This window comes from Miniopterus schreibersii (assembly GCF_964146895.1).
Source record: "Miniopterus schreibersii genome assembly, chromosome: 2".
NCBI lineage: Eukaryota > Metazoa > Chordata > Mammalia > Chiroptera > Miniopteridae > Miniopterus > Miniopterus schreibersii.
Genome location: NC_138102.1, coordinates 35018558 through 35039462, shown reverse-complemented (window position 1 = coordinate 35039462; position 20905 = coordinate 35018558). Strand labels below are relative to the sequence as shown.

The 20905-nt window shown below is 35.3% G+C and overlaps 1 protein-coding gene across 1 annotated transcript in view; it reads left to right on the top strand.

Annotated features, from left to right (window-relative positions):
* PCCA (propionyl-CoA carboxylase subunit alpha) overlaps nt 1–20905 on the top strand; it is a 312653-nt gene that overhangs the window by 7523 nt on the left and 284225 nt on the right. The window contains exons 2-4 of the mRNA XM_081127259.1: nt 5237–5314; nt 9634–9681; nt 9793–9861. Of these exons, the coding sequence (XP_080983385.1) occupies nt 5237–5314; nt 9634–9681; nt 9793–9861 (195 nt within the window). The remainder of the gene's footprint in view (nt 1–5236; nt 5315–9633; nt 9682–9792; nt 9862–20905) is intronic.

The following is a 20905-nucleotide window of genomic DNA, read 5'->3' as shown; positions in this document are numbered from 1 at the left end:
TGCATTGCATTACCCAACTGGTCCCATGTTGAGATGAGGGTGGCTGGCCTTTGGAACCCAGCGTTAATCATTGGCTATGAGAGTGGGCGCTGAGAGGGGTAGTTCCCCGGCTTGATGAGAACTCCTGTCTGGTTGAGGCAAATGGGCCAGACTAGGGAGTAGGTCTGAGCCAGGAGTAATTACCCACCTGATGGGGCCCCTGTGCTGACTGGTGAAGAGGCTCTGGATGGACACCAAGGACATCTGCTATAGGTGGGGTGGGAGGAATGGCCTGGTAGGGGAGCCGTGGAGGGATGATAAAGTTTTAGAGCTGTTGTGTATAGTTTCTTGGTGCTTTAGCTTACTATGGAGGTGGAGCCCAAGAATCTTGAGATTGGATCCCCTCTTTCAAATACCAGGTGTTTAGCCTTTCTTTTAACAAAAGGTCTTGGCAGACAATTGAAGATTGGAATGGCCAGTGAGGTCCTGAAGACTAAATACGTAGTCAGTGACTGTTTGAAAGAAAAAGCTGTGCTTAAGTGAAAAAGCCTGACTTCCATTAGTGTTTTCAAAGGGCATTCCCTCAGTCATTCTGGTCTATTAAAATGCTGAAATACTCAGCAGATGCTTCCCAACTCCGTGTCATGAAACGTAGAAGAGAGGACCTTCACTGTGAAATGTTGAAGCACTAACCAATGTGCACTTTTACCTTGGTAAGATCAGTTTATGTCTCCTTCAGCTCATGGTTTTGAGGAGAGCTGCTTCTTTGAAGCAGAATGCATCCTGATAAGGATTTAACCTGTTCACAGAACTGTTTTAGTGTTCACTTGAATGCCGCTGAGGGTATGTTAAGAAAAACAGTAGTTTTTTGCAGAACTAGTGTTTAAATTGTTCTTTAGGATAATTGCTACTGAATTTACCAGTTTTGGCTGTCACATGAGGTCACGTCTACCGTGTGAGAGCAGGTGCTGTCTTAGTTTAGAAAAGGACATTTTCATTTCCCTGTTTGCAGTGGTTGGAAGGCATGCATCCGATTTGTCTAAAAGCTGTACATTCTCCCTCCCCTTTTTTGGTTAACAGTTATTGTATGCTTACTGTAACATATTCAGAATTGTGCTAGGCAGTTTACAGATTCTCACTTAATTCTTATAGTAGCAAGGTAATATGCCCAGTTTACATATGAGGAAATTTCCTTATATTTAACAAATATCAGAGCCAACATCCCAGTGCAGGTCAGAATCTGAGTGTAGACCAGAGCTCTTAATTACTGTATTATTACATTAATGTTAACTCCCAAATGGTCTGGTAAGAAAGGACAGTTTTCCTGCATAATTGGATTTAGTTTTTGTGTAATACCTTACATTACCTTGGTGCTTTACAGTTTATAAAGGCTCATTTGATCCTTTCAGCAACTCTGTAGGAAAGCAGGGGAGGTGTCATCACCTACATTTTATAGATGGAGCCTAGAGAAATGATTTGCTCAATGTCGCATAGCTGTAAAGCAGTGGAGCAAAGAGTTGACCCAGGTCTTGTGACTCTGAAGGTCATGCTACTTCGCATGTGTGAGCAGGCATTTCCTTTCTAAGTATGGAAAATATAGGTTATCTTTATTCTCGCAGAAGAGAACTAATGCAGTATGCTATAGGGACGTCGTTTTGTACATGCTGACCTTTCTCCTTTTGGCTCTGATAGGCTAAATAGTCTTTATAAATAAATGGAGTTCATTAAAGTTTTTCTTCCTCGAACTCCTGTTGCTAGGAAGTATTTTAAAAGAATTTTGGACTGGGCTTGTAGCCAGTTCTACACTTAACAAAAAAATAATAAACATTAGAATTCTGTGTGTAAGTCCAAATTAGCAGATTTCTGTTAACTTGTTCCATGCATTAAAAAAATTGTTGTAGCTCTACAAAATTGTCTGATTTTTGACCCGTGTTCTTTATAACTTGGAATTTCCATGAAAGTCCACTAGGAGTAAACAGGAACAAAGAGAGCTTTTCTGAGGTCGACTACAAACCAGTTCACTCACTGTGGGAAGGGCCCAAACCCTTGTTTCTCCATAGTACTGCTGTTACAGTTTTGTCTGTACCATTTCTATTTCTAGTTACTTGGCTAACGAGGGGCATCGATGTTTTTTAAAGTTTGGGGCTACATTATTACAAATTCACATGTGTACAAGCTATATGCTTTTTTTTTTTTTTAAATGGTGGTAAAATATAACCTGTTAGATCTTCAGAACCAAGTATCTTTAAATGCTAATAAAAAGATTCCAGAAAACCAGTTTTGAGTAGGTATTATGCTACATCTTCTACATTTTGGCCCAGTGTAACTTTAATAATAGAGTTGCTTTAGTTTTAAGAATTGTGTGGTACAGATGTTTTACATTATTGGTAGTTTCCTGAAAGTAAATATAGTATGTATACATTGATCAAACTACCCAAACATTTCTTAGAGCTTAGCCACATTTCTGAATGGTTCTGGGATAGAAACTGTCTCCTGTTAGGGCAAATTTAGCTTAGTCCATTCTTTATGAGTCTTTCTAATGAGATAGAGTCCTGAGGTTTTTATCCTAGACTTAATGTGTAATGCATATTTATTAGAATCTATGTACAGTTGACCCTTAAACAACACAGGTTTGAAATGTGTGGGTCCACTTATGTGCAGATTATTTTCAATAAACCCAGTCAGCACTTTGATGGGGGTTTCAAATCCTTGGATTCAACCAACTGCAGATTGGAAACAGTATTTTTGCATTCCCAGCCACAGATGGAAAACATCTGAGGTTGGTTGAATCCATGGATGTGAAGTGCAGACTGTAGAGTCAAAAGTTAAATGCGCTGGGCACCCCTAACCACCGAGTTGTTCAAGGGTTAATTGTAATTAGCTTTATTTCCACCAAGCAGCTCTGCTTGCTTGCTTGTTTCTCATTCTTGGGGTAGTTGAGCAGTAAGTGAGATCTGCATCACCATCTTCTTGGCCCAAATGTTGAGTTTGGAATAACTGCATGTCCTTCAATCATCAAATGCTTGCCCATGTTAGATACCCCTATACTAAGCTTTTGTTTTTTGAATACGAGTGGTTTAGGTTAGTAAGTGATCTTAGAGAAAAGTCATCTAATCTTGAATTTCTTAGCAGAGAGCACAGGGGTTAAAGTGGTTTGCTCAAATCATAGAAATAGTGCCAGGCTGAGCTAGGGTTAGAACTGAGGTTCCTTGTCTTCCTCTCCCAGAGTTCTTTGCTAGGTGATATGGTGCTTTCCCCAGTGTTCCCTTCCCAGAGGTAAAAACATCACTGTTTGTTCTCACTCTCCAAAGCTAATTAAAATACCTAAAATGTCTGTCCCAGATTGTGTTTTGTCTCTGGCAGACTCACATTTGATTTTTGCCACCAGGAGTCAGTTATACCCTTTATTTGTTAGAGATTAAAGACACATGTCTGATTTTTGCCTTTTGTAAAAGTCTATAGTGATATCTTCCTGCAACAGACATCATGTACCTTACAGTATTAGGGAGTGTGAACAACTTCGAGTTCCATTTTATAAAACTGATAGAAAGCTGGTACGCTATTTGCTTTCTTATGTAAATATCCTAGTGCTACTTTGCAGCAGAATAAATGTGAGAAATTCCCAGGTAGCTTTTGCCTGTCATTCCTCAATTTGTTTCTGCATTGGCAGAGGCTATCAACACACAAGACATTTTAGGAGGAGGAATATCCTTTATCCAATTAAATTTGGTGTAAGAGAAAAATTGCTAATTTATAGCTCTTCTACTGAAGGCAGAGGAAGACTGAATTTTTATTTGAACACAGAGGGGATGGTGAGACCCTCTTGCCAAATTGTTTTTTTCACCTCAAGTCATGTCTTTGCATAGACATTAGTGTTATGATGGGAAGTTACACTACTTCTATTATCTCAAAATAAAATAACTTCACAATGCTTTTAACAGGCCTATGCTTAAATCTTGTAACCATTGCAGCCTAGTCCTGTAACTTGAAAAATTAAAATTCTCAAGACTCACTTTTCTCATTTTTAAAATTGAGGTTAACATTCTTGAACTCGCAGGGATACTTGGAGGAATATGAGAGTAAGTTTTGGTCTTTAAAAGAGACACAATAATAAAGTCAACTTCTCATTCTCAGTTCATTGTTCACTAGTCTTTCACTTCCTAGTGTGGTCTTTATTTTGTAAAGTGTATCTTCTGCATCTGTTACCTTCACTTTTGTATAGAGATTACATTTCTTAATTTGGGGATTGATACTTTGAAAAACAATTGTATAAATCTTTGGGTTCATTAAAAAATGTTGCTATGAAAACATTTTACTTCTTATTTGACTTGTTATCCATTTAGAAAGTTTTAGGAGGTAGTACCTTTGCTCCCCTCCTCCCCTTTTTTTGGTCTAGCTTTGTCAGTGACTATTGGGTAAATTGTTTTCTTAAACCTTGCCTATAATTTAAAAAATATATATGTTTTTATTGATTTCAGAGAGAGGAAGGGAGAGGGAAAGAGATAGAAACATCAATGATGAGAGAGAGTTATTGATTGGCTGCCTCCTGCACGCCTCCTTCTGGGGATGAACCCACAACCCCGGCCTGTGCCCTGACCAGAATCGAACTGCCCTGATCTCCTGGTTCATGAGTTTATGCTCAACCACTGAGCCATACTGGCTGGGCACCTATACTTTTTATTAGTGATTATTCTTAATGTTTTAAGTCCTTAAGATATGCTTTTCCCCCTACATTTACAAATAATGAATTAGAAGTGAACTTGATTATTAGTATTACCTTCTCATTATCTGCCAGACCACTTTTGTACAAGTAAAAGTAAAATAAGAAATCATATTCATGACATCAGCAAATAAAAAAATATTTTATTTTCTGGTTACTTAAAATTGAAGCTCCTTCAAGGCCAGAACTCTTGTTTTATGTTATATAAATTCTTTTGTGGTATGTGACATTCTTATCCTGCCATATCAATCAGTCTGCCTGATCAGAAAGACCTTTCTTCAAACTTTGTTTCACCCATTGACTCTTATACTTTTCTGGAGATTGTTTTGATGCCTTTGGTTTTTTCTTGTATGTCAAGGGGATACTTCTGGTTATGACTTACCTTCCATAGTTACAGCACGTTGCTTAGAACTATACATATTGATTAATAAAAACATTTTAGCTAGAAGCATACTGGAAGAATTACCCTAAAAAAATATTTTCTTGAAGCCCATTCAGATATCTGTAATTTATTTCACTTTTTTTCCTTCTTGGTAGCATGTTTCACACCATTCAAGACAGCACTTAATGGTGACCCGTAGTCTCTCTTCAGCGGGATGTGATTCTAATGAAAAAGTAAGTATTAAATTTTCAACAGCTAAATTGTAATGGTTTTACTTTTTGTCTCCACACTGTGTTCAGTGGACAGATTAAATTTTATTTATGCTGTGTAATGATTTCTTGCTCTAACATCATAGGTTTTATGGGTTTTCAGTCTTTGTTCCTTTTTACATTGTGGGCCACAACCTGAGTCTTTAATTTTATATTTGTATCTGTGCCAAAAATTGAATACATTTACAATGTTTTTCTCTTGTTTTCAGCAGGATAACTAATATAATGTTTTTTTCTTAAAGACTGGGCAGTCAAGAGATTTTATTTATTTATTTTTATTTTATTTTATTTTTAAAATGTATCTTTATTGATTTCAGAGAGAGGAAAGGAGAGGGAGAGAGAGAAACATCAATGATGAGAGAGTCATTGGTCAAGCCCACAACCTGGGCATGTGCCCTGACCGGGAATCGAACCCCGATTGCCTGGATCCTAGGTCAACGCTCAACCGCTGAGCCACGCCTGGCCGGGCTCTTTATTGTTTAAAGTATTAGAAATGTCCCCTTTTCCCCCCCATTGATACCCTCCCTCTCCACCCCTCCCCCTAGACCTTCACCACACTTGCCTGTGTCCATGGGTTATGCATATATGCATATAAGTTTTTAGGTTAATCTCTCCCCACTCACCCCTGCCTTCCTTCTGAGATTTGGCCATTGACTATTTTCTTCCTCAACATTTTATCAGAGACTGACATCAAATCAAAATTAAACCAGGTGAAATTTAATCATTACTAAAAATATTATCTTTTGACTTGAATTTTTAACAGGTCAGTTTGTCTCATGTATGTTCATGAGAATAGGGACGATTTAACTTAATAGCAATTAACTTAGAAAAAGACCAGGAAGTTTCAGGCCTTAAGTTAGTGGAGCCAGAATTGCACTGTGGTGTGCCTGCCATAACAAGTGTGATCTTTGGTATTAATAATACAATGTTTAAAGCTTGCACCATTATACTCTGATCATGTCACATCATGGTGTGTTTTGACATGAAAATCTGGCATGAACTCTGGCTTTACCACTAGTTAACTTTGTAAGTGACTCAGGCAAGTGATCTGGCCTTATCAAGCCTCAGTTGTTTTTCATTTGTAAAGTGAGGATTTTATTAGAACTGACCTAGGAATATTATGAGGATTAAATGAGATAGTGCACAAAAGGGATTTTTCACAGCACTTGGCATATAGAAAGCATGTGCTCTAAATGTCAGCTGCTTAATGTTATTCTTAACTTAATTTTGTACATTCAGAAACTGAGGCTCAAAATCCACAGATAGTAAATGTAAGCTTGGTGAATTTACCTTCCTTGCTGTACTCCTTCTCAGAAGTGTTTAGTGAGCAACTCAGTGTTTGGAGTTCTGCCATCATTCCTGCAACAAGTAACCAGTGGAATGGGCCAGCTCAGCCCATCTCTTGGTGTCTGAATGTAGTGAAGTGTCCTTGGTGGTTTTATACCTCAGCTAAGATGATCTGAGCATAGAAAAGGGAAAGAAGGAAGGAGGGATAGAGAGAGAATGGATTAAAAGAAAATAACTTTAAAAAAATCCTCAGGAAATTTCTAATGTCTTTCTTACCCAAATGACATCATGAGCGCAGTTATAAAACAGCTGCTGGAAAAGACCTTCTCTATCTCTCATGGTACAGTAGAGCCCTTCTGCCTTAAAGGATTCAGGTTATTGATTTAAATGGCTTTTTCCCCCTTTGAGTATCTTCAGAGTGCCTTCTATGTGGCTCTTCACATATATGATGAAGTCCCAATTACTTAAGTGGCATATAAGTTCCTTCATGTTCTAGCCTTTTTACCCTAGCATTATTTGCTACAACTTCCCATACATATTTTGTGCTTGAGTAGTATCAAAAATTACTTGTAGTTTTTCAGTGCTACCTTAGGCTTTCCATGTTACTGCCTGGGTGTCTCTACAGTATATCCCCTTTTTTACCTTTTACTTTCTGAACCATATATATCTCTTATTTATTTAAAAGAAAATCTTATGTATGAAAGATTACTTGATATGTTACCTTTATTGAGTTCATACATTAATTGTAAATACATTATTAGTAGTCCTGGATCAGTAGGGTTCTTCAGAGAAACAGAATCAGCAGGAGATATATTTGGAGATTTATTGGCTCACACAATTAGGAAGGCTGAGAAATCCCACAGTCTGCAAGCTGGAGACCTACCTAGGAAAGGTGACAGTGTAATTCTAGCCCACTTTCAAAGGCCTGAGAACCAGGGGAGCTGATGGTGTAAGACCCAGTCCAAAGGCAGGAGAAGACAGATGTTCCAGCTTGATCAGGCAGGCAGAATGAATTTTCCTTCCTCCACTTTTTAATTTATCAGGCCCTGAGTGGTTTGGATAATGCCCACACACATTGAGGAAGGCATTGTACTTTACTCACTTCATTGGTTCACACGTTAGTCTCATCTGGAAACACCCTCACAGACACACCTAGAAATAATGTTTAATCTGGGCACCCTATGGCCCAGTCAAGTTGTACATAAAAGTAAGTGTCACAGCCTTGAAAAAAGATGTCAGGTGCAAATACTTGTTTTGATACAGATTTTTTTTTCCATTAGATAGGGTCACACTCCTAGATTCCTAAGAGTCTGGTGTGTGGCCCAAAGGGGTAAATAATAGCTAAAGCTAACACCTATTGAGTGTATATTGTGCTAGGCACTAATCCAAACACTTTGAGGGTGTTGATTCATATTCTTACAACCTCCTGTGGCAGATGCTCTTGTTTGTTTTACATACCAGGAAATAGGGGTTAAGAATGTACCTGCTCACAGAAGAAGAGGCACAGGAAGAACACCGGGTAGTGGTGAGAGGCCAACCTGGCTCTTAACCATTTCTACCTCTTGGACAGAAATTAAGATGGAATTCTTACTTAATCCCAATACCGTTATAATAATTGGTTATATTTACTGTAACAGTTGCTTAATGAGTAACTTTGAGCATTTGTGCTGCTTTTATCAGCTGTAGTATGTTTAATACTTAATAAAAATTCACATTTTAAAATGCAGTCCAAGGAAGTATAAACATTTTTTTCTTAGTATATGTTTGCTGTTTACAGGGGGTTTACCCATGACCATTTGGGTGTAGAAAGGTAGATGATTTTACAGTCTCAAGCCTGAGGTGAGGGTAGGACATTTGAAGGGCCTATCTACTCAAGGCTCGAAATGACTCAGGATTCTGTCAGATTAGGAGTTTACCTACCTTTAAGGCTGAGGCTTGTCTCAGTTTGGTGGAATAAGCCACGTGTGACATAAAGATTAAACCAAGACTTTGAAGGCCTTTTCCAATTCTGAAATTGTCACTCTAAAATATTTTTTTAGGACTAAAATATTTCTTTAAGTTACATAAGATTACTTTTAAGATTATATATAACTTTATCTTTTCTTTCAGAAATATAAAAACTTTTGTATAGTTCCATTTAACTTAATAATTCACTAAGAAATGATTGTGTGATAAAATGTATCCAAATTACTTTTGATTGTGTTTTCGGTTTTTTAAAAGGATTAGGCTATACAGTTTTAGAGTAAGAAGAGAACCTTATTAAATAGTTTCCTATTAGAATGCTATCAGTTTATATATGTGGAAATCAAGACCTGCAGAGATTGACTTCTTAAAGTCAAATAGGTCATCACTGGCAAAACTGGGCTTAGAATTCAGAAATGGAACTACAGAATGGAACAACTCTTTCTGTTGAGTGACCTCAGCTGCTTCAAAATTTGATGGCTGTTCAAACTTAACATTGTATTCAAATAGCATAACCTGCTTGGTTTGGGAATCTTTTGATATAAATAAAATTCGTATCTGTTCTGAGTTATTAAAAAATATTGTTCAATGCTCTGCTCCAACCCAACAGAGTAGGCATATGAATAATATCCAACTTTCCTTTGATAAACAACTCATGACACTTAGAATTTCCTTGAATTTAGAAAGTAAGTTAAATAAGTTGTCCAAGTAATTTTGTCTAAAGTTTTTAGTATTCTGAAATATCATTTGAAGGTTATCTTTTGGCAAGAGAATTTATAAATATCCCCTTAGTCTACTTCTAAATTATTGAACCTCTTCAGTTGATGCTTTAACAGAATAATTAAAGGGCCAGACCATACGAGATGAGTTTAGTAGCAACCTGGTTGGTTGTAAGGGAACATATGTATAGTATTTAGTACTCCTCTAGGAAGTAATGTTTATTAGGGCCATGACCAATGTTAATTGTGGAAAAACTTGTTTTCTGGTCCCAAAGTGAGAGTAACTATTTTCTTCTGTGTGTTTTCTGTTTTCAGACTTTTGATAAAATTCTTGTTGCTAATAGAGGAGAAATTGCATGTAGGGTGAGTAGAATTTTAATCTTATTTTCCATTTACTAATTGAATTTTATTATTACTAAATCACTTTAAATATGAATCACTGTTAATAGATTACATTAATATATTTTAAAATAGGTTATTAAAACTTGCAAGAAGATGGGCATTAAGACGGTTGCCATCCACAGTGATGTTGATGCTAGTTCTGTAAGTATACTTATACTTTATTTGAATCAGGACCTTATTTTGGGTCAAAAAGAAAAAAGTGAAAGATGAAGTTTTATTTCCCATGGCCTGAAAAGGGTACACACACACACACACACACACACACACACACACACACAGATACAATCAATTACTCTATTTTTAAGCAAAAGAGGAGCATCATAATGTCTTCAATGTATGTCTTAACTATTTTTTTTCAAGGCTTTAAAAACCTAGAATAGAATTAAATTGCTAAACTGATTGCTGGTCACCAAATAGATTTAAGTAAAGCATGACAAAGTTAGATTCAAAGATTAATGAAATGTTTATACAATGCTGCCTTATGAGAGTTCATTTCCCCACAGCATAACTCTGGTATCACTAAGGGACTGCTATAATTGTTTAACCTTCCAAGTGCTTTACTGTGTTCAGCTGAAAGTTTGATAAAGGAAAAATAGGTTAATGCTAATTGGACGTGAACAAAAGAAGGTATAGAATAAAGCAGTGAATGATAATATAATTTTATTGAGGATTTTTAGCACAGCAGGCTTTTTTTTTTTTTTTTTTTAAAGCAATAATGAACTATGAATAAGTAGAAAAAAATCCCATAGGAAAAGAATGTAAATTATTGGAACTTCATGGAAAGAAATATAAGTAGTTGTACTTTAATGTAAGTTATGTTTTTCATTTTTTTCCACACTACTTTTGATGATGAATCCTATTGGTAATGTTAACTTTAATCGTGTAGTAATTTAACATAGAGAATTATTAATTTTTGTGACTTGTTTTATCTTAAAGTATGTTCATTTTGCCTTATTATGACTTTTCCTTTTTTAAAAAACAAAATGGAAACAATTACAAGGTACTCTAATTTTCCTAAAATTAAGGTTAAGTATTTATCTAGTTTATTGGGCAGGAACTTTAAAAATATTCAGCTTTTGCTTAAAAGAAGTTAAATTAAGAAATTAAATAAACTTGATTTGCATATATACTGTTTGATTTAAAAAAAATTTTTTTTTGTTGAATATTGGTTTCTGGCTTCTTTACTAGTTTGTTTTGACTGTGATAGTTTCAGTAGTAGTTTATATTCTTCAGAAGATAGTCATGAAATAATGAGAAAATTGTTACTCTTTAAACTGCTTTTTGACTGGTAAACTAAGGCATTTATTAACAGCAAAATCCTCTAGAAAAAAGTTTGTGTCACCATCAAGCTAGTTAATAGGTTTAAAATTCACTCTTCTCAGGTTTATTTTCAGAGTATTAGCTTAGGAGGCATTTTTATTCATGGATAAAGTAAAGAGAAAAATGTTCAAATTGTGCACAATTTCTGTTTTTATTTCAAGTTTGATAGTAACCTTTCACTTATTTTTTTTCATCCCAAAATATAGTTAATTCTCTATGTTGTATTCTTATGGAGGTAACTGTTCGTATGGTTAAAAAAATTGTTTATATTTTGATTTTTTTCTACATATTTACATTTCAAAGTTGGTATTATAGAATAATCAATTTCTGTAAGGTTTTGCCCCCAAATAGCATGACTAACTTTTCCCATTCTTACGTTCTAGCTTTGTGTTCTGATCTGGAGGTAGATTGTCACTTTCCAGACTTTTGAAAAAACTAGTTGCAAAAGAATTGGTCTAAGTCTTTGTCATTCATATCCTTCCTAAAGTAGAGGTGGTAGTTTTATATTTTAAATAGTTTTAGCTACTTTGGCTGAAAGTTGAGGTGGGTATACCAGATATTATAATACATAATTTAGAATAAGATTTGCCAGGACCTACAATGGAAGCAGTTCATGCTCCGTCAAAACGTCCTCTTAATATGACCTACTTTAAGTCAGTTTCTGGAATGATGCTATATGGAAAAGCAAGGTCAGAATGATGGTTGGAATGTACAAAATTTAGCTGAAGCCTCAGCCATAGGGCCAAATTGGCTATTTGGTGTCTGCTTCAGTCTCAAGAAAGTCAAAAAGGTGAATTCCTCTAACAGCATATTTTGCTACCTTAACACGTGATCAGAAAGGCTATCATTATATCTAATCAGCTTTTCAGTAACAGGAGCAAGGCATGCTATTCAAATGTGTTAATGTTTCAATGTTTATTTTCAGGAGGTGAGCAGTTTACATATAACTTGGAGTCAAAAATCTTACATACTTCATATGTTAATTTTACAAATTAAAATGTAAATATTACTGTGGTGGGAAAATACTGTAATAGTTGATTCTAAATGCTATTAGTTTTATGTTAAAAACAACTAATTTTTAAACAGTTAAGCAGGGAAAAAGACTGATAGTTACTACAACATTAAGTGATAAGTCACTTGAAGGAGAGCAAACTCACTTGCAAACAATTCGTGTGTTTTAAAGATGATTATGCAGTTTTTTTCATTGGTTCCCTTTTCCCCGTCATGTTGTTCACAACCATCTTCAGTATTCTTGTCTCTTCCATGTGAATTTTAGGATGAGCTGCCAAATTAGATACATACCCCCACCAGTTTTTAGCTACTATGAACAGGCTTTTATAAACACCCTTGTGCAAGTTTTTTGTGTGTGAACATATGCTTGTATTTCTCTTAGGTAAATACTGAGGATTGGAGTTTTTAGGTTGTAGGGTAGATGAGGGTTGAGCAACCTTTTTCTGTTTGGATAATAAATGTATTATCTGTCTGGATAGAAAATATATTTTAGACTTGACATATGGTCTCCTTTGTGTATTCTTTGAGTTATGTTTTTACAACCTTTTCAAAATGTAAAAACAATTTTAGCTTGAGGGATGTACAAACAGCCCTTAGATTGGATTTCTCCTATGGGTGGGTGGTATTTTGTTAACCCTTGGCTGGCATAAATAGATGCTTAACTTTATAGGAAACTGCCAAAGAGCTCTCTGACATGGTTGTGCCATACAATACTCCCACCACTAATGTATGAGAGTTCATGTTGCTTGACACTCTTGCATATACTTGGTGAGATCAGTCCTTTTGATTTTTGCTAGTGGCCAGTATATGTTATCTCATTGTGGTTTTTAATTTAGATTCTCTGATGAATATTGATTTTGAGTATCTTTACATGTTATTGGCCATTCATTTACATTCTTAAGTGTTTGTTCAAACATAATGAAAACTTGAAGAGTACTACAGTGAATACCTATATACCCTTAAGGTAGATTCACCAATTGTTAACGTTTTGACACATTTTTTAATATTTCTATCCACATATATGTGTGTATAAATACATATTATGTGTTTCTTTTTTTTCTCTCTCTAAAGAATTTGCTAAATAACATTGTAATTTATGTGCTAAATAAATACAAACATGTGGCATTTCACCTCCAAATATTTCAGTATTTATTTCCCAGGATTAAGGACATTCTCTTATCTGTAATACCAATTAGAGTTGGTAATTAAGGAAATTACCAATTCTGTAGTATAAAATAATATGCAAGTCATATTCAGATCTCCCTAGTTGTCTCCAAATGTCTTTTAAAGTATTTTTCTTTGGTCCACAGTTCAATCAAGGTTCATGAATTACATTTGGTTATTATGACTCTTTAATCACTTAACCTAAAATAGTCCTCCTACCCATCATCCATTTTTGTTTGATTTTCATGATGTTCATATTTTGATGTCAAGCCAGTTGGCTTATAGATATTCAGGATTTGTCTGATTTTTTTCCTTAAAATAGATTCAGAGTAAAGAATACTTCATAAGTGATGCTATTGTATCATATCAAGAGGTTCATAATATTGGATGGTTCTACTGGTTATGCTAAGCTCGATCACTCGGTTCACCAGTTCTCTCCATTATAATGATGCATTTCCCCTTCTTTTAAAATTAGTTTTTGAGGGTTAGTCTTTGAATCTGTGTGAATATTTTGTCTCGCAACAACCTCACATATAACGTTTTTGCATCCAGTGATGAAAATTGCTTAACACATTATTACTTTCGCTGCATTTGTTGCCTTTACTGTCCGTTAAGAAATCTGTCAGCCTGCTCTCCTTTTTGAATCTCCCTGTGTTTTGAATTGTGTTTTTTCTTATGTATTTGAGGCCTTCTTCCATGTCTTGTTTATTTTTAGCATACTTATTTTAAAGGTTCTGTGATAATATTATTTCAAGTTTTCTAGGCATCTATTTTATTTCTGACTCTTCCTCACAGTGGGTTGCTTGCTCATGTGTGTAGATTTTGGCTTGTGATCTCATTTTTGGTATCTTTATTGTTGACTTCCAGAATGGTTTGAGTTGCAGATATGCCCCTGTGGGCGGGGCTATGTTTGTTTTACCAGGCCCTCCAGGATATCACTAATCTGGGACTAATTTTTATATTAATTTCTTGGTATGAAAGTTGCTGAATTATGAGGATAGTGGGGGAAAAAACAAAATGAAAGTATGCACACACCTTCCCTCTGTTGAATAGGCCCATAGTTTCTAATTTCCAGGGGAGACTTTTCCCTTTACTGTGAACCTTAGTGGATAGTCTTAAGTATTTGTCTTCTCCCTATTTAGATGGATAATTCCCTCTGTCACCGAGGATGTAATCTTTGAGAACCCAAGCCTTATGCAGGGCGTTTTCCTTGTAATCTTCAACTCATGCATGGCTCCTTTCTCTGAGGTTGAAAACTCAGTGCTCTAGATTATTGCGATCTCCACGGCCACTCCCCAAGGTTAGCTGTAGTATTGGCTCCAGTGGATACTGCCTGGCTTTTGGCTTCTTGTTTTTAATCCCTGGGAGTTGCTTGTAGTTTCTTGTAAGACAAGCTGTTCATATAAAGGATGTTATATTTAATCTAGGATTTTAGGTGCTTCTAGGAGGGTTTGCAGGTTAACTAGTTCTTATTGTTGGATTGTCTTAAAATAGTGTGACATCCTATTCTCTGTTGAGAAAGTTTTTACCTTCTTCGAGAAGGCTGCTCTTAGAAAAGTTTCAAAGTTCAGACTTTACCCAGGGGAACAGTTCACATATGCTGATGAGAATAGTACAACTGCATCCAGGGCATGAGGCCAGAGTCAACAAGCAACGCCAAGTACTCCTGTGGGAACTGGCCAGGGCAGTAGAGAGCAAAATGGGAGGTAAGCCTTTTCTTAAGTCATGAATTGTCTATGTGTCATTCTCCAGGCTCTTATTATTCTTTTGAAAGATTTGTAGAGAATAGCTTTTGAAGGGAAGATAGTCATAGTGGAATCCTATATGTTAGGATTATTAAAGGGATTGTGTGGTATCTGTAGATCAGTTTGGGAAGTGTTATTATCTCAACATTTTTAAGTCCTCCTGTCTATGAACATGGATATTTCCTTTGATGATGTTCCACTTATTTAGGTTGCTTTAATTTCTTTAAAAAGTGTTTTCCAGTTTTTAGAGTATAAACTTTGTATTTACTTTGTCATATTTATTCCTAAGTATATTACTATTCTTTCTGATTCTACTACGATTGTAATTATTTTTTATTTCAATTTGTAGTAATTGCAAATGTATAGAAACAATTGATTTTTGCATAGTGATTTTGTCATACAGCCTTGATTTAACTTGCTTATTAGTTCTAATAGTTTTAAAAATAGATTCCTAAGGATTCTGTCTAGAATGTCATGTACAAACAGATAGTTTTACTACTTTTCCATCTGGATGATTTTTATTTCATAGTCTTGCCTAATTTCCCTGGTTTGAACTTCCAGAATGATATTGAATAGAAGTGGTGAGAGCAGGCATCCTGATTTGTCCCTCATCTTAGGGAGAAAGCATTCAGTATTTCACAATTAATTTTGATTTAGGCTCTAGGGTTTTCATAGATTCCCATAATTAGGTTGAGGAATTATCCTGCTAGTCCTAGTTTGTTGAGTCTTTTTATCATGAACGGGTGTTGGAATTTTTCAAATGCTTGTATGTCTACTGGGTTGATAATGTGGTATCTGTCCTTTTTTTAAGTCCTCATCTGAGGGTATGTGTTTTCCATTGCTTTTTGGAGAGAGAGAGAGAGAGAGAGAGAGAGAGAGAGAGAGAGAGATAGACAGACAGAGACAGAGACAGAGACATAGACATCAATTGGTTGCTTCCTGCACACGCCCCAGCTGGGGCTGGGGATAGAACCTGCAACTGAGGTACGTATCCTTGACCAAGAATTGAACCCGAGATCCTTTGGTCTGCACCCATCTGATGCTCTAACCACTGAGTCAAACCGGCCAGTGCTGGTTTTTGTTCTTTATTCTATTGATGTGGTGTATTGTGTTTGTTAATTTTTGGATGTTAAGCCAACCTTACATTCCTGAGATAAATCACACTTGACCATGGTGATAGTTTTTTATGTTGCTGGATTCAGTTTGCTAGTGTTTTGTTGAGAATTTTTAATCCATATTTATAAGAGATACTTGTATGTAGTTTTCTTGTGATGTCTTTTTTTGTATTAGAGTGATTCTGGCCTCATAAGTTGTTAAGTGGTTCCCTCATCTTCTGTTGTTTTGGAAGAGTTTGTGAAGAATTGGTATTAATTATTCCTTAAATATTTGGTAGAATTGACTAGTGAAGCAATGTGGGACTGGGTAGTATTTTTATTTTATTTTTTTAATCCTCATCTGAGGATATATTTTTCATTGCTTTTCAGAGAGAGCAGAAGGGGAGGGGAGAGAGAGATTGAGAGAGAGAGAGAGAGAGATCTATGTGAGAGAGACACATAGATTCGTTGCCTCCCACACTCCCCCCAACTGGAGCCAGGGATGGAGCCTGCAACCAAGGTACGTGCCCTTGGCTGGAATCAAACCTGGGCCCCTTCAGCCTGCGGGCCGACGCTCTAACCACTTAACAACACTGGCTAGGGCTATCTATCTTTTTAAGTAAAAAGACTAGTATGTCTTTCCACAAGAAATAGCAAAATATTGCTATATCTGTATCAAGCCTGTTAAGTTAGGGTTTTGATTTTTAAAAAATGGAATTAATGGATTTTGTACTTTAACTTTTGACTATGTACCCTATCTAGACTCTTAAATTGAACTTACAATATTTTGTTGCTTTGTTGGTATACAGTAACATTGGATTTAAATGAGAAATACCTGATATTTATTATGTTAAAACCAAAACCCCAAATCAAGGAAGTAGTCATTGTGACTCACATCTTAGCCAGGCTGCCTGCTGTTTGAAGTATGATTCCTGGTGAGTATTGTAGTCTTAGCCTTAGGACTCGGTAATGAGATTGAGTGGGGTTTTCCGTGAGCACTCTGGGATGATTGACAGTAAGGTGAGGGGAATCATCACTTAGCATGCCTACCCTTGATAATATTTCCCTGCTGTCTGGGGAGATACTGAGGACAAATAGGACTTCGTGATGTCTATGTAATTAGTGTATGTTGGTTCCAGCTGAACAAACTGGAGGGTAATGATCAGGTAAATGGAGATGGAATATATTAATGTAGGCTGAGGTATAAAAGACCTTAGGGAAAAACTTATCAAAATTTTATGAGGTTCTTAGAATGTCTTTGTATCTTTTCATATTTATCTATACATCTTTATATTTATCTAGTTATGTCTTTGTTAGAATATCTTCAGTTTTATTCTAGATGTGTATAGATATTAAAGCAATTTAAAAGTAAAACCATATACATTTATTCTCTCATTTACATGATTTGATTTACAGGACATTTTAAAATCTTTTGATTTGGAAAGGACTTAAAGTTCTTAAATTTTAAAAAATTATTTCACAAAATCTGTTAACGGACTCATTTGCACCTAATGTACTCATTGCTCCTCAAATAGGAATTAATGAGTAGGCTGAGCTTTGTAAAACTTTTTTGGGATGATAACTGAAAAATCAGACCTTTTATTGCACCTATGTGTGTAGTTGAGGTGGTATATTTAAATATCACTTTCTTAAATGGCTTTTACTTGTACAGAATATTTTAAGATGGCCAGCATGGTCCATGTTTGGTTTTAATTATATCAGAAACATTTCCAGTCATTTAGATTGCATAGGAAATCTATGGGATTCTTAATTCTGTCTTTCAAAATATTCTTGCAAAAAATACTAATAGTTGTCATTGTTCAAGATGAACTTTCCTTACCAGCAGCGTAAAGTTCCATGGCAAAGCCTCTGATAGTGACTGTAATACTGCATTTAATGGGAAGGAAGGAATTGGTTTCATTAATGTAATTTTGGACCTTGGAATTCTGGTAATTAGGTAATTAAAGGGGTTTTAAGTGGAATACTTGCTTTAAAACTTGCTGTTGCTTACTTTTCTCATAAAACTTAGTTTTTAGTAACCTTTTTTGGATTATGAATACAATATACTTACCTATCAAATTTAAAACACTAAACTTTTCAGTAAAGAGCTAAGTAATCAGGAAAAGAAAGCATTTAAGATGTTTAGACATTTCTTTTTCTTCTATTCTTTTGTTTCTGTCTTTGAAAAAACATTTTGCAGAAACATTATACTATATCAATTTAAAATGTTTTGATTATCTTTGGCTTGGCTAAATTACTTTCTCGACATTTTTGGGTAAATGGAATAGGATAGGATTCCTGGTAGGAATTTGTTCACATTAATATGGCTCATCAGGGACATTATATTTAATTGGAGATCCTGCAGAATAGTAGCAGGAGGCTGAAGAGAATTATTTAGCATTAGCAATGGCTCGTCTGGGAGTTGTGCACTAATCAAGGAGCTTGAGTGTTAGCAGTGGGGATGATGGGAATTATGGCGATTATGACATGTAAGCATGTCTGTGTGCGAACTGGACAGGCAATGAGTTAATCAAGAAGTATATTAAATGGCTCCCATGCTGATTCATTATTATCTACCATAGTGCCTGTCAGGTTGTGTATTTAAAAAATACAATTATTGCTAAATTCAGTATGTATAAATTCAGCTACTATTCTTTGCTTTTCAATAAAATAACCTCAAAGTACCCAATACATATAAAAATAGAAAAGTATAAATCCTGCTGAGATGTGCATATTAAAGTGTAGTTTCTTTTTTAATGCTTTAGAGTGAAACTTTAATTTTTGATTCATTTAAAAATTTCACTTTACCCTTTTATATATTTGTTGGAAATACTCTTTGGCTTGTTTTCTACTACATAAAGGGTTTGGCTTCAAAAACAAAATTTATATATTTATTTTTTATGATGAAAAAATAATTATAATATTTCAGAAAGACATTAATATTTAACACATGAAATGATAGACAAATCAAAGCATTAAACTTTTCCACCATCAAAATGCTCCTAAATCAGGGGGTAGGTATGTGGCGATGGTAGAAATCCCCTTTGTTCTAGTGGGTGGTCTCTTTGTGCCATGTAGACCCATTCTGTGTGCAGCATGGTTAGAACCAGCTGACATGAAACTCTCAGAAATGCTAGAAATGTACATATTTTTGGGAAATGGAACTAAAAAATTGAATTTCTGTTAGAAAATAAATTGAAATGCAGCATAAATCCATGAGCAAGCTGGATTATATCTATAGACAAACCTACAGAGTTACTGTACAAACACACAGTTTCTTTATTTTATTATTGTAAGCACTGCCAAATATAATAAAACTTTTTACCAAACTGTGACTTTCATGTATTAACTTAATTAAAGCAATATTATGGGTACTACTCTTAGTGTTAACCTGTGGGTGGTTGTTATTGAAATCCATTATCTATGGAGTCGATATTAGTGGTCAGCTGCATCAGAAATAAAACTTGCAACCAAGAGCCTCCCTTGGGTGCTGTGAGCTCAGCAGGTTAAGTTGTCAAAACCTGTTAAAGCTGCTTAAAAGACCGAAAGTTTAACCTCCTGGAGTTAAAGGTAAACCAGTCATTCCATTCAGGAGGGGCTCTGACTTTATTTAGCAGCAAGGCAAAAATTACCTTTGGACAGGAACAAAAGGATTTATAATAGTATCTTCATGTAGGAATTATTTTGTTTACATGGGTGTTTGTGTACCTTGCTATATAACTTTAATAAAAACATTCCAATGTCCTTTAATCTATGGAAAATGACTTGTGAAATTTTTCCTTTATAAAATCCCTACTTTCTTAGTTTTTTAGAATAAGAACTTTGTCTTTTTACTTATACTAAAAATTTAATTTGACAAAGTGAAATAATGTATCATTTTATTTTTTATATTTAAAAATTTCTTGTGAACTTAAACAGCATACATAGTTTGAAAAGGAACATTGTATTTCAATGTAATTAGTATCTGATAACATGAAAAAGTACCTACATGGATTAATTTTTCTTTAAGCATCTATTTAAGAAGATTTAGAAGTTCTGTAGACTTACTGAAAAAGCATACATGAAATAAAAGACTTGAAAATTCAGCTTATCTTTATAAATAATAGTATTTTTGATGTTGCAATGTTTATAAGGCCACAACTTAACTCCTACCTGTTACAGCCTCATTAAAGACCTCTTAGTGGAGGGAAAGATAGGGTCATTCTAACTAATAACTGTCACTCATTGAGTATTCATTGTCTACTAGAGAATCAGAATAATTATTAAGGGGAGGATTGTCGTCATTTTAAATAGAGAAAATTGGGACTTGAAGATATAAAATAGATTGCCAAAGCTTGTTTAGCTAGGTAAGCAATGGAACTGAGATTTGAACTTTGTGACTCCCAAGTTGTACTTTCCATTGTAGCATGTTGCTTCCCATGCTGAGTATATGGAAAAGTCCCTTCTCTCCCCAAAGTGAAATGTATTACTTTGAAGTCTGGGTGTTTATTAGCCACTGTTGTGGGTCAACCACTATGCTAGCTGATGGAATTAGAATAGTGACCGGGATCGACATGATTCCTGCTCTAATGGCACAGTCCAGTGGTAGAGACAGATATAAAACAAGAAAACATACAAATAAGTAATTACAAGTTGTGGTGTTATGAATGAAACAAACCAGTTGCTGAGAGAGAATAATGGGTGACTATTAATAAGGGAAATTCTCTCTGAGGCGGCAAAATGTAAGCTGAGGCCTGATAGATGAGAATTAGCGCTTAGCTAGGTATTCAGCCGGGACAGATGGGACAACATGTGCAAAGGCACTGAGCCAGTCCAGTAGATTGGCATCTAATCTGTGAATTAGCACTGCTG